Below are 21,811 nucleotides of genomic sequence, written 5' to 3' on the forward strand. Positions count from 1 at the left end.
AAAGTTGTATAATTGAGCCCTAAATGTCTCATTTTTAAAATACAAGTTTGTACCATTGAGACCTAAATATTTTATTTTAAAAATAAAAATTTATACAATTAAAACCTAAATATCTTATTTTGAAAATAAAAAATTTGTACAATTGAAATCTAAATATTTTATTTAAAAAATAAAAATTCGTACAATTGAGATGTAACTCGTCTATTGATTAGTTCTTTCCTAGACCGTATGAGATCAGGTACAGATAGATCAACCTGTGAAACCTTTTTTTGTTAATAGATTGGTAGGACCCAATTCAAAGGATATTCAGTGATTTAGTTGACATGGATGGAGACAGAATCGTACGTTGTGTCTGGACAATAGCTAAAAGCTAATGACATTAGCCTTTTGTCATCATTGCATCATCTAGGCTCATGAAGGACAATCTTTTAAATTCGCGAAAGTAATGAATGATGCTATTTTATTCAAGTTCTAACGATCTGTAAGCCTTTTGAGGAGATTGACAACAAAATTCCACAAGGCAAAAATAATATAGCCATTAGCCACCAATTTGATAAAAGGGTTTCTCCCAAATCAAAAAGAGGAAAAAAAAGATAAAAGGGTCCCATATAATCCCCATGATGAGTTATGTCCTGTCATCAGTTAAACTCGGATATTAATGCATTTTAACCGCATGCTCGGGTTTGACCGGGAGAACTGTTTCAAAGAGAGAATAATCTTGATTTTTTTTAAATAATTCATATGGGTATGGATACATTAAAAAAAAAAAAAAAAAACGGAGAAAGATAATAGAACTCGAGGTATACTATCCAATCTACAGCTCCGTTAGCCTCTTTATATATATGCTTAGCCTGAAAGACATCTCGCCACAGACAATGGCCCGAATATCTCTAAACGATGATGACACACTACTTGAAAAGCTGCTCAGAAAGCACAAATCATGGAATGATACCAAGATCTATGGCAGCAACATGAACGCCTCCAATTCCATAAACCTGTTAGATTCTTCCACTCTGCATGACAGCAGTCATACATAAATAGCAAGACCCATTTAGGTTTGCATGGTAGAGGCACAAATAGAATGTGTGCTGGTTTTAAACCTATAATCCCCCTATCAGTTGTTGAGTACCCAGTCCCTCCCCCCTGTAAATTTCATAGCAACATGTTCAATGACTAAAGATGGGAGATTGGCTAATAAAAAAAATTCAATAATCATTCCATTTCAATGCAAAGAGTACGCAAAGTTTCTCGAGATCCATGATCTGAATTTGTTCGATGGTCCAACCAGAAAGCAAAACAATTTATATGATTCTGCTCCATGCTGGAGAGAAATGTTGTCGAACTACACATCCTGCACAGCATGAAAGACATCTGTAAGCTATTCCTCGGCGGCGATAACACTGATCTCGCCCTTCTCGAGCATATCATAGAAGGCTCTGGTCTTCTTCTGCTCGTTCCAGTGATGCATCTTCCACACACTACCAGCGAGAATGCCCAGTGTGATTCCGATGCAGATCTCCTTGACCACATTCGGTCCTTTCAGAGTGGCATGTGCGATCTTGTAGGCAGCCATTTGTTTCCTTCTGTAGCTAAATGAGATGAAACCTATCAAACATGCATCAGATATTGTGAGTGAAAGCATAGGAATAAAAAGATCCTATGATTCAAAGTTACATTTGACACACACTATAATGTCAGCTTTGAATGCTACTTAAAATGACTGTCATAAAACTCAAGACGCCTTGAGTTACAATTGATATTCATCAAAAATGTTTTGTTCACTGGCGAAGTGCACCATCTGGGCTATTTTACAAACCTGAATATATATATGAAAATGTACTTAAAACAAAATAGCCATCAGAGGGTGGTCATCTTGAACTCCCAAAAGATTGTACAAGTGCAAAAGAGCTATTAAAAGTGATGTCACTGGATGGTGCACCCTGTAGTTTGCATTACACATGGGAGGTCATTAAGACCAGAAGCTAAAAATGGCCACTATAAGCTATTATTGCCACAATTTGGATGATAGTGGAACCAAACCTTATGATCCATCCTATTTTAATATTTTAATGCTTGGGGCTTCATGGATGAAAGCAAGAGTAGCTATGTGTCCCTCCTATTAAAAGAAAAGCATGATATTATACCTCAAATTGAGAATGATTTGAGGAAAGAAGCCAAATTATCTATTCACCCACTTTAAATCACTAAGGGGTCTATAAGTCAGTTTAATTCAGCAAGGGGAAAAAAATAAAAAAGATTAGAATAACTCCTACTCTAGGAACAAGAAGTGGACCTTCTAGAGATTTATAATGAGGAATGAAATGGCTAAAACTACATATGTAAATGCAAAACTACCACTTTGCTTCCTACTTTTCCTTCCTTCCTAGCTTGATTTTCTTCAACAGCGAAAGGATCTCAACCTATTTATTGCCAAAATAATTCTACACAAATACATAAAAAAAACACTGTTATTGATGAAGCCAAACCAAGCAGACCATTGTATCCTCAATGAAACAGTTTTTTTTTTTTTTCTGAAAAAAAGGGGTAGGGGGGAGGAAGGGACAAGCCCACCCCCACGTAGCAGCCCCCACTGGGCCCCCGCCCCGCCAGGAGAATGTTCGATGCGGGCAGAAATGGCCGTGTGTTGGGCACCCCGACTGGTTTTACTCATGCCTTCCCCACCCATGGGCCCGGCTCAGCTACCCCTCTGGGCTCTAGCTCGAGTCCCAAGTATGAATACGTCACACCTGGCACCACCCCGGCTACTAGCGGTCCAACAGTTCAACATCCAAATAATTTCCCAAAAGTCATCTTTCATTGCATCCATCAGAAAGCATGGATGGACGTTACCAAGAAAACCCATCCATTTTCCCATGTCCTGAAAACACCCTTTTTCTTTTCCTACAGAAGCACAAATCTTCTAAAAGAAAGTAAGAAGGCAAGGGGGTAAGATCGATTTTGAATAAGATCTTCCTGGAAGGGCTCTCTTCTAAAAGTTGCGATGGAAAGGGGACAGAAGGGAAGCGGTTTAAGAAGATTAGCTTCATGTTGACATAACCAATTCCTAATTTTTAGAAATAAAATAAATCGCCTTTCAAAACTGACTCTTTATTCTTGAAAACTAAGGAGAAGTTGTGTCGCCGGCAGTCTATATCTCCAAGCCACTGCTTTTCCATCGTATTTTTTTGCTACACCGGACGACTCATACCAACCTAGTATGAATACATCCAAAAAAGTTAAAATATAACAAGTCACGAAGCGCTCTAGGCAGCTCCCTCTCGCCAGTTCAGAGAACCTTCCGAAGTGATTAGCCACAAAAGAAGCCACCCAGTCTGCAACTCCATTAGCCTTCCTATAGACGTGCTTGGCCTAGAAGGTAATGTCACCGCTTGTTGTGCCCCAGATGTCCCGGAGCAAGAGGTGGCAGCCACCTATGTCACCAGTACTCCTTTGGCTCCATCTGATCATTGAGCCGAGTCACTTTCAAGCAGGATTGCATTAGCCAGCAACACCCGCCAAGCATGACACAAACCAGCCCAAGCTGTCCTCAGCTCCGCCCCAGAAAATGAAATATCGAAGATCAGACACCCTCCGGCTGTCACCACTCTAGAGTCCGGGGTTCTGATCACGAAACCCGCACTACCTCTCCTGCCACCATTTAAAACATATCCATTGAAGTTAACCTTGAGGAAGCTCGAGGTTGGGGGCTCCCAGATGATGTACACCGTCCGAGATGCTATAAGAGCAAAGATAGAGTTCCAGGTGTCCTGAGCTATCAACGACCTATCCAATAGACCCACATGGGGGATCTTTGTAGCTTGCACTCGGGCCCTTTCTATCACAAGCCTTGGTGTAGGCTGCTCTCTCCAAAAATCCAAACATTCCTGGCCAGCCAAATATGGTAAACAATATAAGTTGTCGTGATGGCCATATACCAGGTCTGAGGTGTGTCATCCCACCTCCTAAGCGCATGGGTGAAAGAGCCGGATTGGCATAGGGCATCCGGCGAGATCTCAACAAGCCTCCACACCCTCAAAGCTCGATCGCATTGAAACAGAACACCCCGAGTAGAATGGTAGGATGCTCATCCCACGCCCACTCAGGACAGACCTCGTCGGTAGCCGACCCCAGATCACCTTCCAAAAGAATAAGGCAATTCTTGGGTAAAGACCAATCCTCTAAATCCAGGCGCAGTCTTGCCTCTGTTGCTGCTCACTCTGAAGAAGGTCGTAGATGTCCCTTAATCTGACTCTGGGACTACAGGACGTACTCCAAGCCCTTATGTTTGAGACAGCACACTCAGAAACTGTCAGCGACTGCACTCTCTCTGCAAGGTGCTCTCTAAATAGATGGCCGATTCGGCTAGAGTCCCACTCTGCCCCGTCAGGGTGGAGGAGATTGCTGACCTGCAAACCCACAAACTTAGCATTGACCATGGTCGGCCAAAGCTTTCCCATCGTATTTTTCAAGAGACAAACCAGCTGGGAAGACCTTATCGGACCAATAAGATCCCCGGCACCCAAACACTTAAATGGAATGTCTCCTCTCCTTCTCCTCCTTCAAAAACATATCTATCAATAGCATTCTAACCTTTATATCACATTTATACCTTTCACAAAAAAGAGAAAATGACAACAAGGATCATTCTCACAAGAAGCATCCTTGTTCCTCTGGAACGATAATTTGTTTACCATATTCCATCATCTGACAAATACTATATTCCACTATGGATTCATTTATTAGATCCTGTGGTAGAACATGAAGAAAGACCGTTTTAAGCTTCTAAAAAGCAATTCAAGCAACAACATCTAACGACACCTTCCTCATTAGAAGAATGCCATGTGAAGGTTCTACCTCTTATGAGAAAATAATGGCACCTTTAACATGGTCGGTTAAACTAAAATATGAATTGCCATTAAGGGATAATATACCAGATCCAGACTACTGCAAACTAAATTTCAGACAAATGTTTTATCAACCAATGCTGCAGCATAGAGTTAATGATGGGACGAGGAGAATGGAAGGTTCATTCTTGTATCTAGAACAATAGTGGCTAACTCAAAATTGGTTAAACATTGATGGCTTCAATTAATAAGTAACACATTCAAACCAGTGAGCATCCAACATATTCAATTAGAAACATATTCTAACTTCTTAGAAAACATCATAAATGATAAGGCGATGACACCTTCGAGGCTCTATCTATAAACATACCGAAACTAGCTGTATTGCAGATTGACAGGAAAAAGTCTTCAGATAAGTGATGCTCCCATCTTAAATGGAAGATGTCATGTATCATCTCTGGCAGTTATCTTGAATCACTTCCAAGTAATTCTAAACCACAAATGACAATGCTTTCTTACAAATTCACATACCGCAATCTTCAGCTTGTCCTATAAATGATAATGCACTCTTTATACTCTCAATCCAAGTATGCCATCAGAGGATGTACCAGAAGATGAATTCTGGACATATATAAGCCTTAAAATTGGAAATAGTTGGATATAGCCAAGCAGATGATTATATAACATATATTGAGGAAGTAAACTAACAAACCCGTTACAGAGAAAAACAGGAAGGAAACTTAATGCATTCCCATTTCAATAAAACTTTTACACCATCCAAGCTTCTCCCTCTAGTCATTGGAGTTCCCATGGCTCCACATTACAACAAATCCTTGACTGTTTAAGAATGCATGCATTCTGCACTCTAAAGGCTTGAAGGAAATTCACAGCCTCGCATTTATAACTACAAGAATGAGAACTTGAGGCTTTAATCATCCTTTTGCAAAGTACTACAACGAAACCCATCCTATATTCAGGAAATTAATCTTAAAAATGCACAGCAGGTGCAAAAACAAAGGTTGATCGCTAAGCCTTCATACTAGATAACTATCTCTTCGAAAAAAATTATAGAGAAACTCGGTAACAATTCTAGTAAACTATCACTACTAGACAACCCCCAATCATTCCCTTCCTAGGAGTATAATTTCAGGAATAAATTATGCATGAAAGGGTTACCATGTCATATTTGCTTATAAATATACTCAGAAGAACTCCCTATTGATGGGCAGTTTTTATTTCTTTGATCTGACTCTATGCCAAACATGAAACAAAAGAATCATGTCAAGATATTTCCATAATAATTCAGAAAACTGCCAGGAAACCACCAAAATGCTCCAGGATTGCAACCTTTATCAATGTTCACATTTTCCACTATTTATGTGACATTCAAAAGCATTACCTATTGTTACACAATGAAATCAAAATTTATTAACCAATAACACATTCAAATCATAAATCCAATGGTATTAACCATCACATCCCCAAAGTTTGATACTGGTGGGGACACCAATGAGCCAGTATCACTTTGGCTTGACTGCTAGTCCACATTTCTTGAGTCGTCTAGCTTTTTTTTCTAGTTATTTATTTAAGTCAGTTCCATCAGTGCATGTCAGTCCAATCACCCAATTTGAGTCTAGTCCAAAATTTATGTCAAGTCCAAAAGTCCAAGTCTACATATGAAGTTGATTCCCGAAAAAAAAAAAACAAAAAAAAAGAGGAACCGGTCATCTTCCCAACCGGTTCCTTCTCAAAACAACCATTAGCTCCCCTGTTTTTTTCCAAAGCACCGTACTCATCTTCCCATACACAGCCCTGTTCCAAGGCATTTCAAGCTCCAAGTCTTCTCCCCAAGTGGCTCTTCCCAACATTCCAAAGTCAGCCACGTCTTCATTAAAATCCCATCACAAGATGTGCAACCGGCTTCTTCCCAAGGTATTCTTCCCACAGGTGGTTCTTCCCAACACTTCAAAGCATTGATTCCTCCCCACAGCCGGCTCTTCCCAGCCACTTTTTCTTTGAAATCCCAATCGAAGAAGCCAGCAGCCGTTTCCTCCTTTTCAAGGCGTCCACCGGTTCTCCATCAGCAAGTTCTCCACTTCCTCAAAGTCTCCATCGTGGCTCACCTCCTCCCGAAGCAACAAACCAGCTGAAGGAAGTTTCCTGATCTTCTTCCTTTCCAATGCCATCCTGCGATCTCTTGGAAACTGCCCACAGGTCCACCTCTTCCCAAAGATTTCCAAGGTTCCAACACCAAAGAACTCCCAAGCAAGATGATTCCAAGGGTGCTCTTCCCCAAGGCGTTGCTTCCCCAGCAAATCGGTTCCTGGTACAAGAAAAAAGCCAAGCTCCATGGCCGGTTTCCACTCGACTACTCTTCCCCTTTCCGAGGCACTTCCGGCAAGTCACCCATCCCCATCGAGTTCTCCCATGCAACGCTGCCAACTGTGCTTTGAAAACCAAAGAGTAATCTAGGAATTGAATCCCGAATGAATGCTGTAAAAAGCAAGAATGAGTCTTTGTAATGCCTATAAAAAGGGCTTGATATTATGAATGAAGCACAGAAGCTGTTTTGACAAATTACCTGGGAGAGTTTGGTTTCCAAACCCAAGAACCTACCTGCCTTCCTTCTCTAAAATCTTTCTCTTCTAAGTGAACGCGGCCTCCCCTGACTTCCGCGATTTCCTCCAGCGCAGGCGGCGCTCATCATCCGGCTCCCCGTTCCCTCTTCCGGACTCCTTCCCGATCCGACGATTTGTCGTCCGGATTATTTATCCTTTAAATAGATTATCCTTTTTTTTTCCTTACATCCTACCATCTCAATTAACCAAGGTCTTCTGTTTCAGATCCTGTCGGTTTCCTCCATCCGTCTCGACGAAGGATGACCCGTCAGCGAACCAGGACCCTGGACTTGCCTCCCTCTTCCAGGACCTTTCTCAAGCATCGTGTCCGTGTGATCCTTCCACCAAAATTCTGAGTAAGTCATTATTGGGTTCAGTTTAAGTTCCCAAATTTTTATGCTTAACACAGGAAATTAAAAGTAGATCAACGTGCCCTAATCACGTGTTGATTTCCTAATCAACACCGATCCTTCTTTTTAAAATTATTAAAGGAACTGATCAATCGTCGGTAGTTTCTTTCAGTCAATTCGATTTTAATATAATCATCTGATAGCTGTTAGATTTGAGTTTGCTAATAGTTTATGAATTGGATTGCTGAAATCTAAATTAAAAAAAAAAAAATAGATCCTATGCATTGATCCTGTTCCGCATCAAATTTGGTATCAGAGCAAGTTGATTAGGGCACCATTTTCATGCATCATTGCAGAACCTAGAATTACTAGGGCACCAGTTTTAATCTTTCCGGATCCTTTCTAAGTATAGTTTATTTGGGCATCGTCATACCTTAGCATTTTGCATTCCGCATTACATTAAGAATAGGCCTGCATCTTAGTTCACATTTCGGCAATTCATCAAGCATTCAGCCTGCTAAATTTAGCTCTGCGTCATCCTCCTAGTTTCATTAATTCCCGTACCTAGTAGTGTCAAAAAAAAAAAATTTCAAAGAAAAGCTACTCAAACCCCATGACTACTAGATCCGAAGCTAGTTATCATCCATACGAGCCTGAGTCCAGTCGTGTGATGGACCCTGACATCAGCTCAGTCCTCAGAGAAATTAATGAGAAGCTAGGAAGGTTATGTACCCGAGTCGATGCCTTAGAAGAATACCAAGATAGGGGTAGCCCTTCCCTAGCCAATAACCTAAGAGAAAGAAATGACCACCCACCCTTTGATCGGAACCACCAACATGTCAATGCCTATCCCAGGAATAGGCAAAACTTTGACAGAAATCACAATCGTCCACTAGATGACTATCTCAGAGAAAGACCACATCACAATGAAAGAGGTCGCGATCCTATAAATCAACCTCTTAATGATCACCGTGACATCGATGACCGTATACTTCGAAGTGTCCGGGTTGAGGCACCCAGCTTCGTAGGCCGCATGGATCCTCATGAGTATCTTGACTGGGAGTCAGATATGAATCATTATTTCGAATGGTACGACATGTCTGAAGAGCGAAAAATTCGATTTGCAAAAATGAGGCTTCTCGGTCAAGCCAAATATTATTGGCAGAATGTCGAACGTCTGATCCTAAATAGAAGACAAAAACCCATCCGAACATGGGATGAAATGAAAGATAAACTCAGGGAAAAATACCTTCCCACCTCTTATCAACAACGACTCCTTGACCAATGGCAAACCCTGACCCAGGGAAACAAGTCAGTCATTGATTACATCGCTAAATTTGATGAATTCCTCATGCGGTGTCATGTCGATGAAGATCCCTCTGTCACCCTTTCCCGATTTCGTGCCAGGTTAAGAAGTGACATCCAACGAGAGCTTTTCATGCGAGAGGTCTATAGTCTAGAGCAGGCATATCAATTAGCTCAGGATTATGAAAGATTCCAAAGAATGCCAATCACTCGACCAAGTGAACCTAGAAACTCGAGTATACTAGGTCCTAGACCCGAGCAACACCAAGTCCCCAGAACTAATCCAAATCCTACCCCAACCACTAGACCTCTATTAGTTACTCCTCCACCCAGGAAAGAAGACCGAGGCAAAGGCACCCTGAATGAAGGACGTAAGGAGGGTAGCTCAAGGGGTAGATGCTTCAACTGTCATGGAATTGGACATTTTGCAAATCAGTGCCCCTCCCGTTCCCTACATATTGGAGAGATCGAAGAGGAACACCCTGAGGAAACTGTAGAAGACGAAGAAATTCACATAGCTGATCCTGAATTAGCCGAGGGATTCGATGAACCAAATTTCACTGAAGAAACTGAACCTGAAGTCAGGATAAACGTACTAAGATGTACCCTGACACAACCAAAGGAATGTGAAAATTGGCGAAAAACTACAATTTTTCACACCTACATAAGCAATGGGAACAAGGTCTGTAAAATTATCATTGATAGTGGAAGTTGCATCAACGCAGTTTCCACTGATATGATTTCCAAGCTTGGACTAACACCCATCGACCACCCCAGTCCCTACAAGGTCGCCTGGTTAGACACTTCATCCATACCTATTAGATACCGCTGCAAGGTACCCATTAAGTTTCAATCTTACCAGGAAGAAATTTGGTGCGACGTTCTTCCCATGGACGTCGGAAGCATTATTTTAGGACGACCTTGGTTATTCGATCAAGATGCCACGCTTTTTGGTCGGACAAATACTTGTTCATTCATGCACAAAGGCAAGAAAATCACACTATACCCTTCACCACCAAAAAAGCCAAAGGATGGTAACCCAATAAAACCAAAAGAGGAAAAGCAACCCAAGGGATTACACTTGATCCACGCAAAAGAGCTAGAAAAAGACATCAAAGAAAGCCCTTCTGTGTGGGTTTTAGCTGTTAAAGAAGTTAGTCTGAAAGAAACAAGCCCAATTCCAGAAGAAATGACTAGTCTTCTTAAAGAATTTGAGGATATCACCCCAGAGGATCTTCCTGATCAACTACCACCTATGAGGAACATACAACACGCAATAGACCTAGTCCCAGGAGCAACCCTACCAAATTCCCCTCACTATCGGCTCAACCCTACCGAACATGCCGAGTTGAAACGTCAAGTTGAAGAACTCCTAAGAAAAGGATTCATTACAGAAAGTTTAAGCCCATGTGTCGTATCTGCCCTTTTAACTCCTAAAAAGGATGGAACTTGGAGAATGTGCATTGATAGTCGGGCAATAAACAAGATCACAATACGATATCGATTTCCGATTCCCCGACTAGACGACATGCTAGATATGATCTCTGGATCAAATATATTCTCTAAAATTGATCTTAAGAGTGGCTACCCTCAGGTTAGAATCAGACCAGGAGACGAGTGGAAGACCGCATTTAAAACAAAGGATGGTCTATATGAGTGGTTAGTAATGCCATTCGGTCTGTCAAATGCTCCCAGCACTTTCATGAGACTAATGACTCAAGTACTACGACCTTTCATGGGAACATTTGTTGTTGTCTACTTTGACGACATCCTCATTTACAGCAAAACAAAGGAGGAACATCTAGACCACCTCCGGCAAGTTTTCCAGACGCTTAGATCCGAAAGCCTATTTATCAACCTTAAGAAATGTGAGTTTGACTACACGTGTTACATTCTTAGGATTAGTTGTGACTCCAGACGGACTATCTGTAGATCCTGAAAAGGTGAGCGCAATCAAGAATTGGTCCGCACCCCAGAATGTGCATGAAGTAAGAAGTTTTCATGGGTTAGCCACCTTTTATCGTAGATTTATTAAGGGTTTCAGCACAATCATGGCACCAATTACAGACTGTATTCGTAAGGGAGCCTTTGAGTGGACTAAGGCTAGTAATCGCGCTTTTGAGGAGATAAAGACTTTAATGACCAGTGCACCTATGTTACGACTTCCTGATTTCTCTAAAGTCTTTGAAGTCGCATGTGACGCATCAGGTGTAGGAATTGGTGGAGTCCTAAGTCAAGACAAACACCCTGTGGCCTATTTTAGTGAAAAACTAAATGAAACCAGGCGCAAATACTCCAGCTACGATAAGGAATTTTATGCCATAATCCAAACTCTTAAATTCTGGAGGCACTACTTACTACCACAAGAATTCATCTTATATTCAGACCATGAAGCCCTTAGATTCCTTAGTTCACAAAAGAAATTAAATCCTAGACATGGCAAGTGGGTTGAATTTTTACAATCATACACTTTTGTATTAAAACATCGTTCCGGTGTAGACAATCGACCTGCTGATGCGTTATCTCGAAAGACAAATCTGTTGTCAGTAGTCAGTATTCAAGTCACTGGATTTGAGAAATTAAAAGAAGAATATGATAACTGTCTTGATTTTGGAAAAATCATGTCTGCACTCAAACAAGGAACTTCGAAAGAGATAGATAAGTATTCCCTTCAAGAGGGGTACCTTTTCCTGAATAATAAATTATGTGTCCCGCATACGTCTGTTCGAAACTTTTTAATTTGGGAATTACACGCGGAAGGATTGTCTGGTCATTTTGGGAAGACCAAAACCATTGAAGCCGTAGAACATCAATTCTACTGGCCCAGTCTGAAGCGCGACGTTGCCAAAATTGTGGCTCAGTGCCGAATCTGCGCTGTTGCCAAACAGCAAAGACAGAATACGGGATTATATACTCCACTACCAATACCCGAATATCCATGGAAAGATGTCAGTATGGATTTTGTTCTAGGATTACCACGGACTGCCAAGGGACATGATTCCATCTTCGTGGTTGTAGATAGATTTTCAAAAATGGCTCATTTTCTGCCCTGTTCTAAAACCTTCGATGCCTCTCAAGTTGCCCGGATATATTTTAACGAAATCGTTCGTCTACATGGGTTACCCGAATCCATTGTATCAGACCGAGATGTCAAGTTTGTCAGTTATTTTTGGAAAACTTTATGGCATCTAATGGGGACAAAATTAAAATTTTCATCTGCATATCATCCTCAGACTGACGGTCAAACCGAAGTCGTAAATAGAAGTCTGGGTAATTTACTTCGGTGTTTAGTGGGTGAAAATATGAAAACTTGGGATCTTTTACTACCTCGAGCCGAATTCGCATATAATAGTTCCGTCAATAGAACCATTGGCATGAGTCCATTTGAGATTGTTTACGGTCAGCATCCTAGAAAACCTGTTGATCTCATTCCATTACCCATGCATTCCAGGACATCCGAGTCAGCTGAGTCATTAGCACAACATATTAGGGATCTGCATAAAGATATTATAAAAAAACTAAATATCAGCAATCAAATTTATAAACAATTAGCAGATTCACATCGTCGGACATCTGATTTAGCTGAAGGTGATTATGTTATGATACGAAAACGATTTCCTTCTGGAACTGTTAAGAAATTGCATGCACGAGGAGCAGGTTCTTTTAAAATTTTAAAGAAGATCGGATCAAATGCATTTGTGGTAGATTTACCACCGGATTTTGGCATTAGCTCTACCTTTAATATCTCTGATTTGGTTAAGTATAAAAAGCCAATAACGATACCCAGTGAGCCATTTGAGCCTAATCCTTCCTTTGAGAGTGAACCCTTACCTGAGTGTCCACGGCCAAAATTTTCCAAGAAACACGATCGCATTGAGAGGATCCTGGACGAGCAGATTATTTCTACTAGGAGGAAAGGCTACCAGAGATACCTAGTTCGTTGGCACGGTCGGCCAGAGTCTGATGACACATGGATAACCCGAGAGGAACTGCAGCAGATTGATCCAGACATTCTTGAGCACTATCAGAGCCAGACACAACTTCCTTCAACGGATTTGAATTTTCCCCAGTCCGGAAGAATTGGTGGGGACACCAATGAGCCAGCATCACTTTGGCTTGACTGCTAGTCCACATTTCTTGAGTCGTCCAGTTTTTTTTTCTAGTTATTTATTTAAGTCAGTTCCATCAGTGCATGTCAGTCCAATCACCCAATTTGAGTCCAGTCCAAAATTTATGTCAAGTCCAAAAGTCCAAGTCTACATATGAAGTTGATTCCCGAAAAAAAAAAACCAAAAAAAAAGAGGAACCAGTCATCTTCCCAACCGGTTCCTTCTCAAAACAACCATCAGCTCCCCTATTTTTTTCCAAAGCACCGTACTCATCTTCCCATACACAGCCCTGTTCCAAAGCATTTCAAGCTCCAAGTCTTCTCCCCAGGTGGCTCTTCCCAACATTCCAAAGTCAGCCACGTCTTCATTAAAATCCCATCACAAGATGTGCAATCGGCTTCTTCCCAAGGTATTCTTCCCACAGGTGGTTCTTCCCAACACTTCAAAGCATTGATTCCTCCCCATAGCTGGCTCTTCCCAGCCACTTCTTCTTTGAAATCCCAATCGAAGAAGCCAGCAGCCGTTTCCTCCTTTTCAAGGCGTCCACCGGTTCTCCATCAGCAAGTTCTCCACTTCCTCAAAGTCTCCATCGTGGCTCACCTCCTCCCGAAGCAACAAACCAGCTGAAGGAAGTTTCCTGATCTTCTTTCTTTCCGATGCCATCCTGCGATCTCTTGGAAACTGCCCACAGGTCCACCTCTTCCCAAAGATTTCCAAGGTTCCAACACCAAAGAACTCCCAAGCAAGATGATTCCAAGGGTGCTCTTCCCCAAGGCGTTGCTTCCCCAGCAAACCGGTTCCTGGTACAAGAAAAAAGCCAAGCTCCATGGCCGGTTTCCACTCGACTACTCTTCCCCTTTCCGAGGCACTTCCGGCAAGTCACCCATCCCCATCGAGTTCTCCCATGCAACGCTGCCAACTGTGCTTTGAAAACTAAAGAGTAATCTAGGAATTGAATCCCGAATGAATGCTGTAAAAAGCAAGAATGAGTCCTTGTAATGCCTATAAAAAGGGCTTGATATTATGAATGAAGCACAGAAGCTGTTTTGACAAATTACCTGGGAGAGTTTGGTTTCCAAACCCAAGAACCTACCTGCCTTCCTTCTCTAAAATCTTTCTCTTCTAAGTGAACGCGGCCTCCCCTGACTTCCGCGATTTCCTCCAGCGCAGGCGGCGCTCATCATCCGGCTCCCCGTTCCCTCTTCCGAACTCCTTCCCGATCCGACGATTCGTCGTCCGGATTATTTATCCTTTAAATAGATTATCCTTTTTTTTCCTTACATCCTACCATCTCAATTAACCAAGGTCTTCTGTTTCAGATCCTGTCGGTTTCCTCCATCCGTCTCGACGAAGGACGACCCGTCAGCGAACCAGGACCCTGGACTTGCCTCCCTCTTCCAGGACCTTTCTCAAGCATCATGTCCGTGTGATCCTTCCACCAAAATTCTGAGTAAGTCGTTATTGGGTAAAGTTTAAGTTCCCAAATTTTTATGCTTAACACAGAAAATTAAAAGTAGATCAACGTGCCCTAATCACGTGTTGATTTCCTAATCAACCCCGATCCTTCTTTTTAAAATTATTAAAGGAACTGATCAATCGTCGGTAGTTTCTTTCAGTCAATTCGATTTTAATATAATCATCTGATAGCTGTTAGATTTGAGTTTGCTAATAGTTTATGAATTGGATTGCTGAAATCTAAAAAAAAAAAATAGATCGCATGCATTGTTCCTGTTCCGCATCAGATACTTTGACAAAAATTTTCCATTACATCATCTTTCGCATTATGTAATTAAGCACAATAGGAAATGTAAACGAAATTACCCCTTAATGCCCTAGAACAGTTGATGAGTTGCCAACCTCAACAAATTGTATGAAATTAGGCGATGTCATGAAACCAAAGAGGAGAAATGATGATCAAATTTTCTTCCAGGTATGCAAGGTTACAAATTTGGAAATGCTCAGGCGATCTCATGGTCAAGCAATGTCTTCATCCGTATCTTGGTAGCACACCACAATAGTAAATTCATATACATGGCATATCTATCCAAATGACATAATTCTCCTAAAAACCAAGAAATAGCATGCAGTCAAGATGTATGTGGCAGTGGGCCATTCAACAATAATACGGCTTAATCAACTTCCTAAGACTTCTAAACCTGCTTCATACAAGAACAACTCTTTAAATTTCCTGAAATTAATTGAACCATTAAAATGGATTGCCTAGAGAGTGATACCAATGCTTGCAAACGTAAAACTGTCTCAAAACCATCAATATAAACACAGCTCAAAACCATCAATGTAGAGGTATGATAATAATGCTTGCAAATGTAAAACTGTCTTGTGATAAAGAAGAGGGTGATTGAGGAGGTGTTGCTGAAGAAGGAGCCTGCAGCTTAACCAGAACTTCAAGACAAAGAAATCTTGGCTGATTAGAGTTATGGATTTCAGTGGGACAGATCTTTGGCATATATTGGAAGAGAAAGAATGAACCTAAGACTATTCATTTATATTGTACCAATGCCCAGGTAAAGATGGAAGTTTCAAAAATAAGCAATCGGTGTTTCCATGACCTTAAGATAATAAATAGCAAAACCTGAGCTCAATTTCATCAAATAGGAGATGGATTTGTGGGATATACACGATGGAACAAGTCCTTATAACGATTTTAACATTTGATCTAAGCAGATGTGACCGTCTCTTTTTCGAAATATCACCTCAATATCTGCCCAAGTGCTATGTTGTCTGATAACAGGTAACAAATCTTTAATCCAAATAAAGCTTTCCTCTCTTTTCAGCGCATCCAGACCATACCCATCAATCAGATCAACCAACAGATAATAATCTAGAAGACGCAAAAAAAATTCCCTAAGATATCCAGCAAACTTGTCAGCCCTAGCTTCATTTACCAGAAACCAAAGAATTCAAACAAAGAGCAACAAAAATAAGATCAACAGCATCTTTCTTGGAAAATGAAATGGAATTTATATTAAAAAAAAAAGAAATAGATCAAAAAGGCGAGACGAAATCATCCAAAAGGAAAAATCTTGCACTTATATAACAACAAAGATAAAGTGCGGGGATCACAAAACGAGCAAAGATGAATCAAACCCGTCCAAACTCCACCGAATAAATTGGAAAACCATCACAGATCCAAGCAGCCACCCAGATTATAAGAAATTAAACAAAAAATTGAAAGAAATTGGTAAAAAATGAGAGAAAAAAAAGACCTTGGATCCGGAAGCAAGGAGAACTCGAGAGCCCCTCTCTTTCACCTGCGACTCGTTTGCGGCCAAGCCCAATAAGATGCTTCCTTCGGTCCTTTTATTCTATATCATTTTTACCATGAAGCCCCCGACGATTTCTGAAATAATGAAATGGGGTTCTGCGAACTTGAACGAGAATGGATCATGGCCGTTGATCCGTGCGTCCCTGTGTGATGACGATGGGAAAATCCGGCGAGTTTTGCCGAGCGGTGGGATTGCACCGTAACAAATGGGCGTGTGCGCGTGAAAGGGTCATCCATTTGCATTTTTTTAATTATTTGTTATTTTTATTTCTTTTGGTACAATGGCCGCTCACACATTATGGTGTAAATGCGGCCAATAAAATCAGAAAGTAGATTACTACGTAGAGGCCTTAGCACAAATCCACTGTCTGCCCATACAAAACCACCAGAATGGTGCGCCGTATAGGAAGCCACCTAGTCGGCAGTCCCGTTGGCCTCCCCGTACATGTGTGAAGCCTGGTGGAAGTCGCACTCCTCCATCAATCTGCAAATCTCATGGATCAATAGATGGTCCTCGGCTGTGTGTCCCCGTTTTCGGATCCACTCAACTACTATAGCCATTTTTTTTTAATATTTATAAATGATAGTGAGAGTGTCATATTTTTTTAATAAAAATATAATAAAATCAGATCGAATAAGATATGGATAAGATACATAAAAGATCGAAAATTTATCGACTCAAATCCAACCTTCCTATTAAACGGGTCAAAAATCCATATCCAAATTTGACAATTTTATTATACAGATGAAATAGTTCGATTAACAACAGATTGAAATAAATTAAATAAGTTAAATGGTTAAGCATAACCACTCTTATCATCAAATTTTAAAGAAATAATAATAAGATTTATTCATATTTGGTCCTAGGGATATATGTTTTAAGGTTGAACTGTGGAGCCTTCTCCATTTGGACTTATGCGACAACTAGTCCATTTTATCTTTTGGTTAAATCTGCTTCATTCCTCGTACCTACATTTTGTTTTATCATTGGATGATGTATTTTTTTACAATAGAAGCTAAAGAAAAATGAGAATGTGAGGCAGATTTTGATGGACTGAGCCAAAATCTTATAGGCATGAGTTTGGTGTGAATAATCTAGACTGCTCTATGTTGGTGCATACTTCATGGTCCTCAATGTTGCATGCAACTATATTACTTTAAGAGCACACAATTCATCTATACCTACAAAACTAATACATGTGTCGAGTCTGATTTTTATGTATATACAGACACCGGTCTACGAGCACAAGCATCTGCACATGTAAAATCAAAATAATAATAAGTGTCCTAGGTTGTACAAACTGTCATCTGTAATCGTGTGAGATCAGCTTAATTAGAAAAGTATTGACTGAATTAGCTGGAGGATCTGAAGAATTAGCTGGAGATGATTGTAGTAGAGATTCAGCTTAAATTAGGAACGTATTAGCTGAATTAGCTAGAGGATTCGAAGAATCTGTTAGACTTTTTTTTAGGTTAAATAATAATTAAAAGTTTTCATACTTTAAAACATATATATTTATATGTATGTTAGGGTGGGAGTTTGACTCAGTTAGTTAGTATGTTGTTTTGATTTGGAGGACATCATGGGTTCAACTCTTCTTTTCCTCGATTTTATTCTCACGTGGAGGATTTATTCCAAGGCCCCTTGCGCTTGAGCTCGTTCGAGGTAGGTGGGTCTTGCCTTGCGACTCGAGCCTCCAAGACGCGAGGTGCCAAGGCCCTTTGCGCCTATGCTCGTCCGAGGCGGGTGGGTCCCATCTCACGCGAGTACTCGTCCGAAGTGCGAAGAGCCGAGGTCGTATCTCGCCTGTGCTCGTCCGAAGCTATGATCGAAAGTACTTTTCTTTCAATCAACGGGCTTGCTGCATATTGATTCTAGGTTCGAAGGCTTCTTTGATCCGTGCAAATCATTAAGGCAGAAGGAACATTGCGAGAGGCTATTGTATCTCAGGAGTAGAATGTCATCCAAGCCTAGTGCACTGTAACGTGGCGAAATCTACTTCAAGGAAAGTAACCAATATACCGCGCCTCAGCATCTCGGGTTCCATTTTTCTACTTTCTTTATTTATTTTCTTTAAACCTATTTCTGCCTATTATTTGTTGAAGTAGAATATTTTAGATTTTAATTTTTCTGGGATAGAATACTCCCAACAGAATCAGCTAGAGATGATTGTGGCAGAGATTCAGCTTCAATTAGAAAAGTATTGGCTGAATAAGCTGGAGGATTCGGAGAATCAGTTGGAGATGATTGTGGCAGAGATTCTGTTTAAATTAGGAAAGTATTGGCTAAATTAGCTGGAGGATCCGAAGAATTAGCTGGAGATGATTGTGGCAGAGATTCAGCTTCAATTAGGAAAGTATTGGCTGAATTAGCTAGAGGATCCGGAGAATCAGTTGGAGATGATTGTGATAGAGATTTAGTTTCAATTAGGGAAGTATTGGCTGCAGAATTAGTTGGAGGATCTAGAGAATCAGCTGGAGATGATTGTGGCAGAGATTCAATATTATCTCTAATACTTTCTTTCAGAGAAGACTATTTTGAGTAGGTTCATTAATTTAGAATGAGCTACCATGTTATCAACATCGATAGTGAGAATCATGTATGTTATCTTTTTTTGGTACAACGGTGACTTACACTAGACGCACATGAGTACACCTAGAGAGAAGAGAGAGAAGAAGATGATAGAATGTGGGAAGGAGTGGACTCAATACTCTCCCAGAAGAAAGCATCTTAATTATTAGCATCAATCAGTCTAGTCCTTTGCTCTCTCTGTTACCAAGATAAATTAGAGAGCTCCTGCCAAAGTTTATCCGAGGACCAGACATCCCCTAAAAATGAGATTAATTGTAATAAAAGGAATTTATAATGATTGTTCATATGGCTGCTGTTTCCAAACTTTGGTTATATTTAGGTTCAAGTGCATGATAAGAATGGGAGAAAACCGTATGCTTTTTGTTAGGAAATTATCATGGGAGTGTGGATGGTAGTGGAAACATGACACAGATTGTAAACGAAGCACATGTAACCTATGATTGTTATTATTTAACTTGAGCTCATCCTGCAAATCAACTCATGTGATGATCTGGACTGAACTATCTGAGGAATACTCACTGAGTTAATCAGAAATCTAGTGGCTCCAGGAAAAGGCATGATTAACACATTACAACATGATTAAATTATTGCATATGGCTTGGAGTATGATCTAATCAACATATATATGCTGTTCTACTTAAAATAGATTTACCACTCACTGAATTTTAATTAGAGGAATTGTATGTAGACATTTGTGCTTACAAATTCACCAACATGGAAAAAAATTATAGAAAAATGACTGAAACAACATGTTATGATATGGGAGTACATACACCAAAGCGATCATATTACAAAGATTAATACATTAAAGAATTTTTGAGTATACATATGATGTTCCAAATAAAATAAAAGAGAATCTATTACAAATTTTGGATACTTATTTCAAGCAAGATGAAAAATGAAAAGAGAGTTTAATTACACAGTTTTTCCTCTCAGACTTCTGCCTTGCTTGCTTACTGATCCCATCTATCTTGACTAAATGATCATTTTGCTTGCTGTTGTTATGCTTCCTGACAGTCTTCGCTGCATCTCTTCCTCTCTAGTCGAATAACCATTTTCACAAACTGCTTGCAATCACAATAGGTTTTGTTAGGAAGCAAGCAGAAAAGGAATGAGAAGGAAGATGACAATTTAAGCACAGAGGAAGAAGCAGGAGGCTTTTCATACATAACCTAGGTGTCATCTCTTGGCTCTTATATTATTCATTTCCCTAGCTTGGGTTGCCCCTGAAGAAGAACAAAGGCCTCGCCTGGGTGATGCCCAGAATGGGCAAATGGATCGAACTCTGGAACTCGTAAAGAGAAAGGTCCTGCTGGATGTTGAAGTACCACCTCAGACCACTTAGACGAGCTTCTGCTGCTGCTGCTGCTGCTGCGGCTGCTGCGGCTGCAGGCACCACCAACTCCTTCCAAAAACTAGAAGAGGTGCAACCCTCCATGTCTTAGATAGAAGTGAGGTTTGATTTGTTTTCACACAGATGAACTGTCCTAGATACATGTGAATGGATGGAGGTTGTTCTTATGCATCACTTAAAAAAGTTGGATGGTCATCAAAAATCAATGAAAAAATAGCGTACGAAATATCAGAGGATTACTGTAACAAGATAACCATAGCTATCGTTCACTATGACTACCAGCTGTGCAACAGAAATCTAGATCTTTCATGAATCTGCTAATGGAGACTGAAAGATAAAATAGTTTCTCTTTAGCTTTCCATTGGCTACCACTGAGCAACTCTCTGAGATTGGCATTTCATGATGTATTAATTGTATACAGGGCTTCACATTGCTGGAGTATTACATTCTACAAATCTATTGTGTCTGATTTTATAAAATTATATATCAAGACCTATACCTCTGTTTTGTTGGTGCTAGTTAGCGCATCGCTCAATTCATTCATCCAAAGAATGCTACAACAGAAACTTTCTCGCTGATGAGAGCATAACTTGCTCAACTTGCTCATCTTTAAAGTCATCCAAGATTCTCTGGGCATTTTCTGATATTTATTTGGTTTGATACATTGGTCATTCTGAGGCATAATATGCCGTACTAGTTTGAACCGAGCAGTACAAGACGTACAGTACCGGTGGTGTACCGACACTTAGTGCATAAAAAAAAATTCGTACCATATTGTATTGACATTGTGCTAATATGACTGGATGGGGCCGGTATTCAGACGCTGACCCTTATTTCGAGGTTTCTACTATTATGCCCATTAATGTGGAAATACCTGAGAAGCATTTAATTGTAGATATTCCATTATACCTTTAATTTTCACAAGGACTGTCCAGTGCAATGGACTGAGCATTTCATCGAATATATGGCACTCTCTTGAGTTCTTGCGTCGAAAGATACCCTAAAATATCGAAGTTCCGGTAGTTTACATAATTTTTTTCCTAAAAAGTTGTATCTTTCACGTGAAAGAACGATTCGCCCTCTTTTGCATGAATCCACCGTTGGATACACGATCAAAGTTCGAGTGCTTTGAGAGATGTGCGGATCGCGGTTGAATGGTCGAGCGAAAGTAGATCGATCATTCTTTCGCTAGTTCATCCCGAATTTACAGCACGATGGATTCAAAATTCTCCATCCAGATCCTGCCACGTACCCTCTCCCTCGAATAGAACGTTTAACAACTCGAGCATTATGTTGGACACGTGTCGTCTTCTCATCTGCTGTCGGATGTCTGAAATCCAGCTGTTGTCTCC

General features: G+C 40.5%; 1 protein-coding gene and 1 long non-coding RNA gene across 3 annotated transcripts; both read right to left on the bottom strand.

Moving 5' to 3' along the window:
• Positions 1-1,195: 1,195 nt before the first annotated feature.
• On the bottom strand, positions 1,196-16,577 carry LOC103723398 (cytochrome c oxidase subunit 5C-like). Of its 2 annotated transcripts, none has more exons than XM_008814303.5 (2): positions 16,454-16,577; positions 1,196-1,605 (listed from the first exon to the last, which is right to left on the bottom strand). In XM_008814303.5, exon 2 carries the CDS (start codon positions 1,571-1,573, stop codon positions 1,379-1,381), a length of 195 nt encoding a protein of 64 aa, XP_008812525.2. In that variant the 5' UTR covers positions 1,574-1,605; positions 16,454-16,577; the 3' UTR covers positions 1,196-1,378. The 2 variants fall into 2 exon arrangements, with proteins under 2 accessions (XP_008812525.2, XP_088573140.2); XM_088717014.2 differs by having other exon boundaries at positions 1,196-1,589; positions 16,454-16,572.
• Positions 16,578-19,891: 3,314 nt separating this feature from the next.
• On the bottom strand, positions 19,892-21,709 carry LOC113461019 (uncharacterized). The gene is made up of 2 exons (XR_003382915.4): positions 20,273-21,709; positions 19,892-20,169 (listed from the first exon to the last, which is right to left on the bottom strand). It is a non-coding gene; the product is annotated as an uncharacterized LOC113461019 (long non-coding RNA).
• Between the last annotated feature and the right edge of the window lie 102 nt (positions 21,710-21,811).

Source organism: Phoenix dactylifera, chromosome 2 (genome assembly GCF_051530095.1).
Source record: "Phoenix dactylifera cultivar Ajwa chromosome 2, Ajwa_hap1_PhDact_Kaust_v1.1, whole genome shotgun sequence".
Classification (NCBI taxonomy): Eukaryota; Viridiplantae; Streptophyta; class Magnoliopsida; order Arecales; family Arecaceae; genus Phoenix; species Phoenix dactylifera.

Coding starts and splice junctions, on each gene's coding strand:
- LOC103723398 (XM_008814303.5), bottom strand. CDS start 1,573: ATGGCTGCCTACAAGATCGCACATGCCACTCTGAAAGGACCGAATGTG.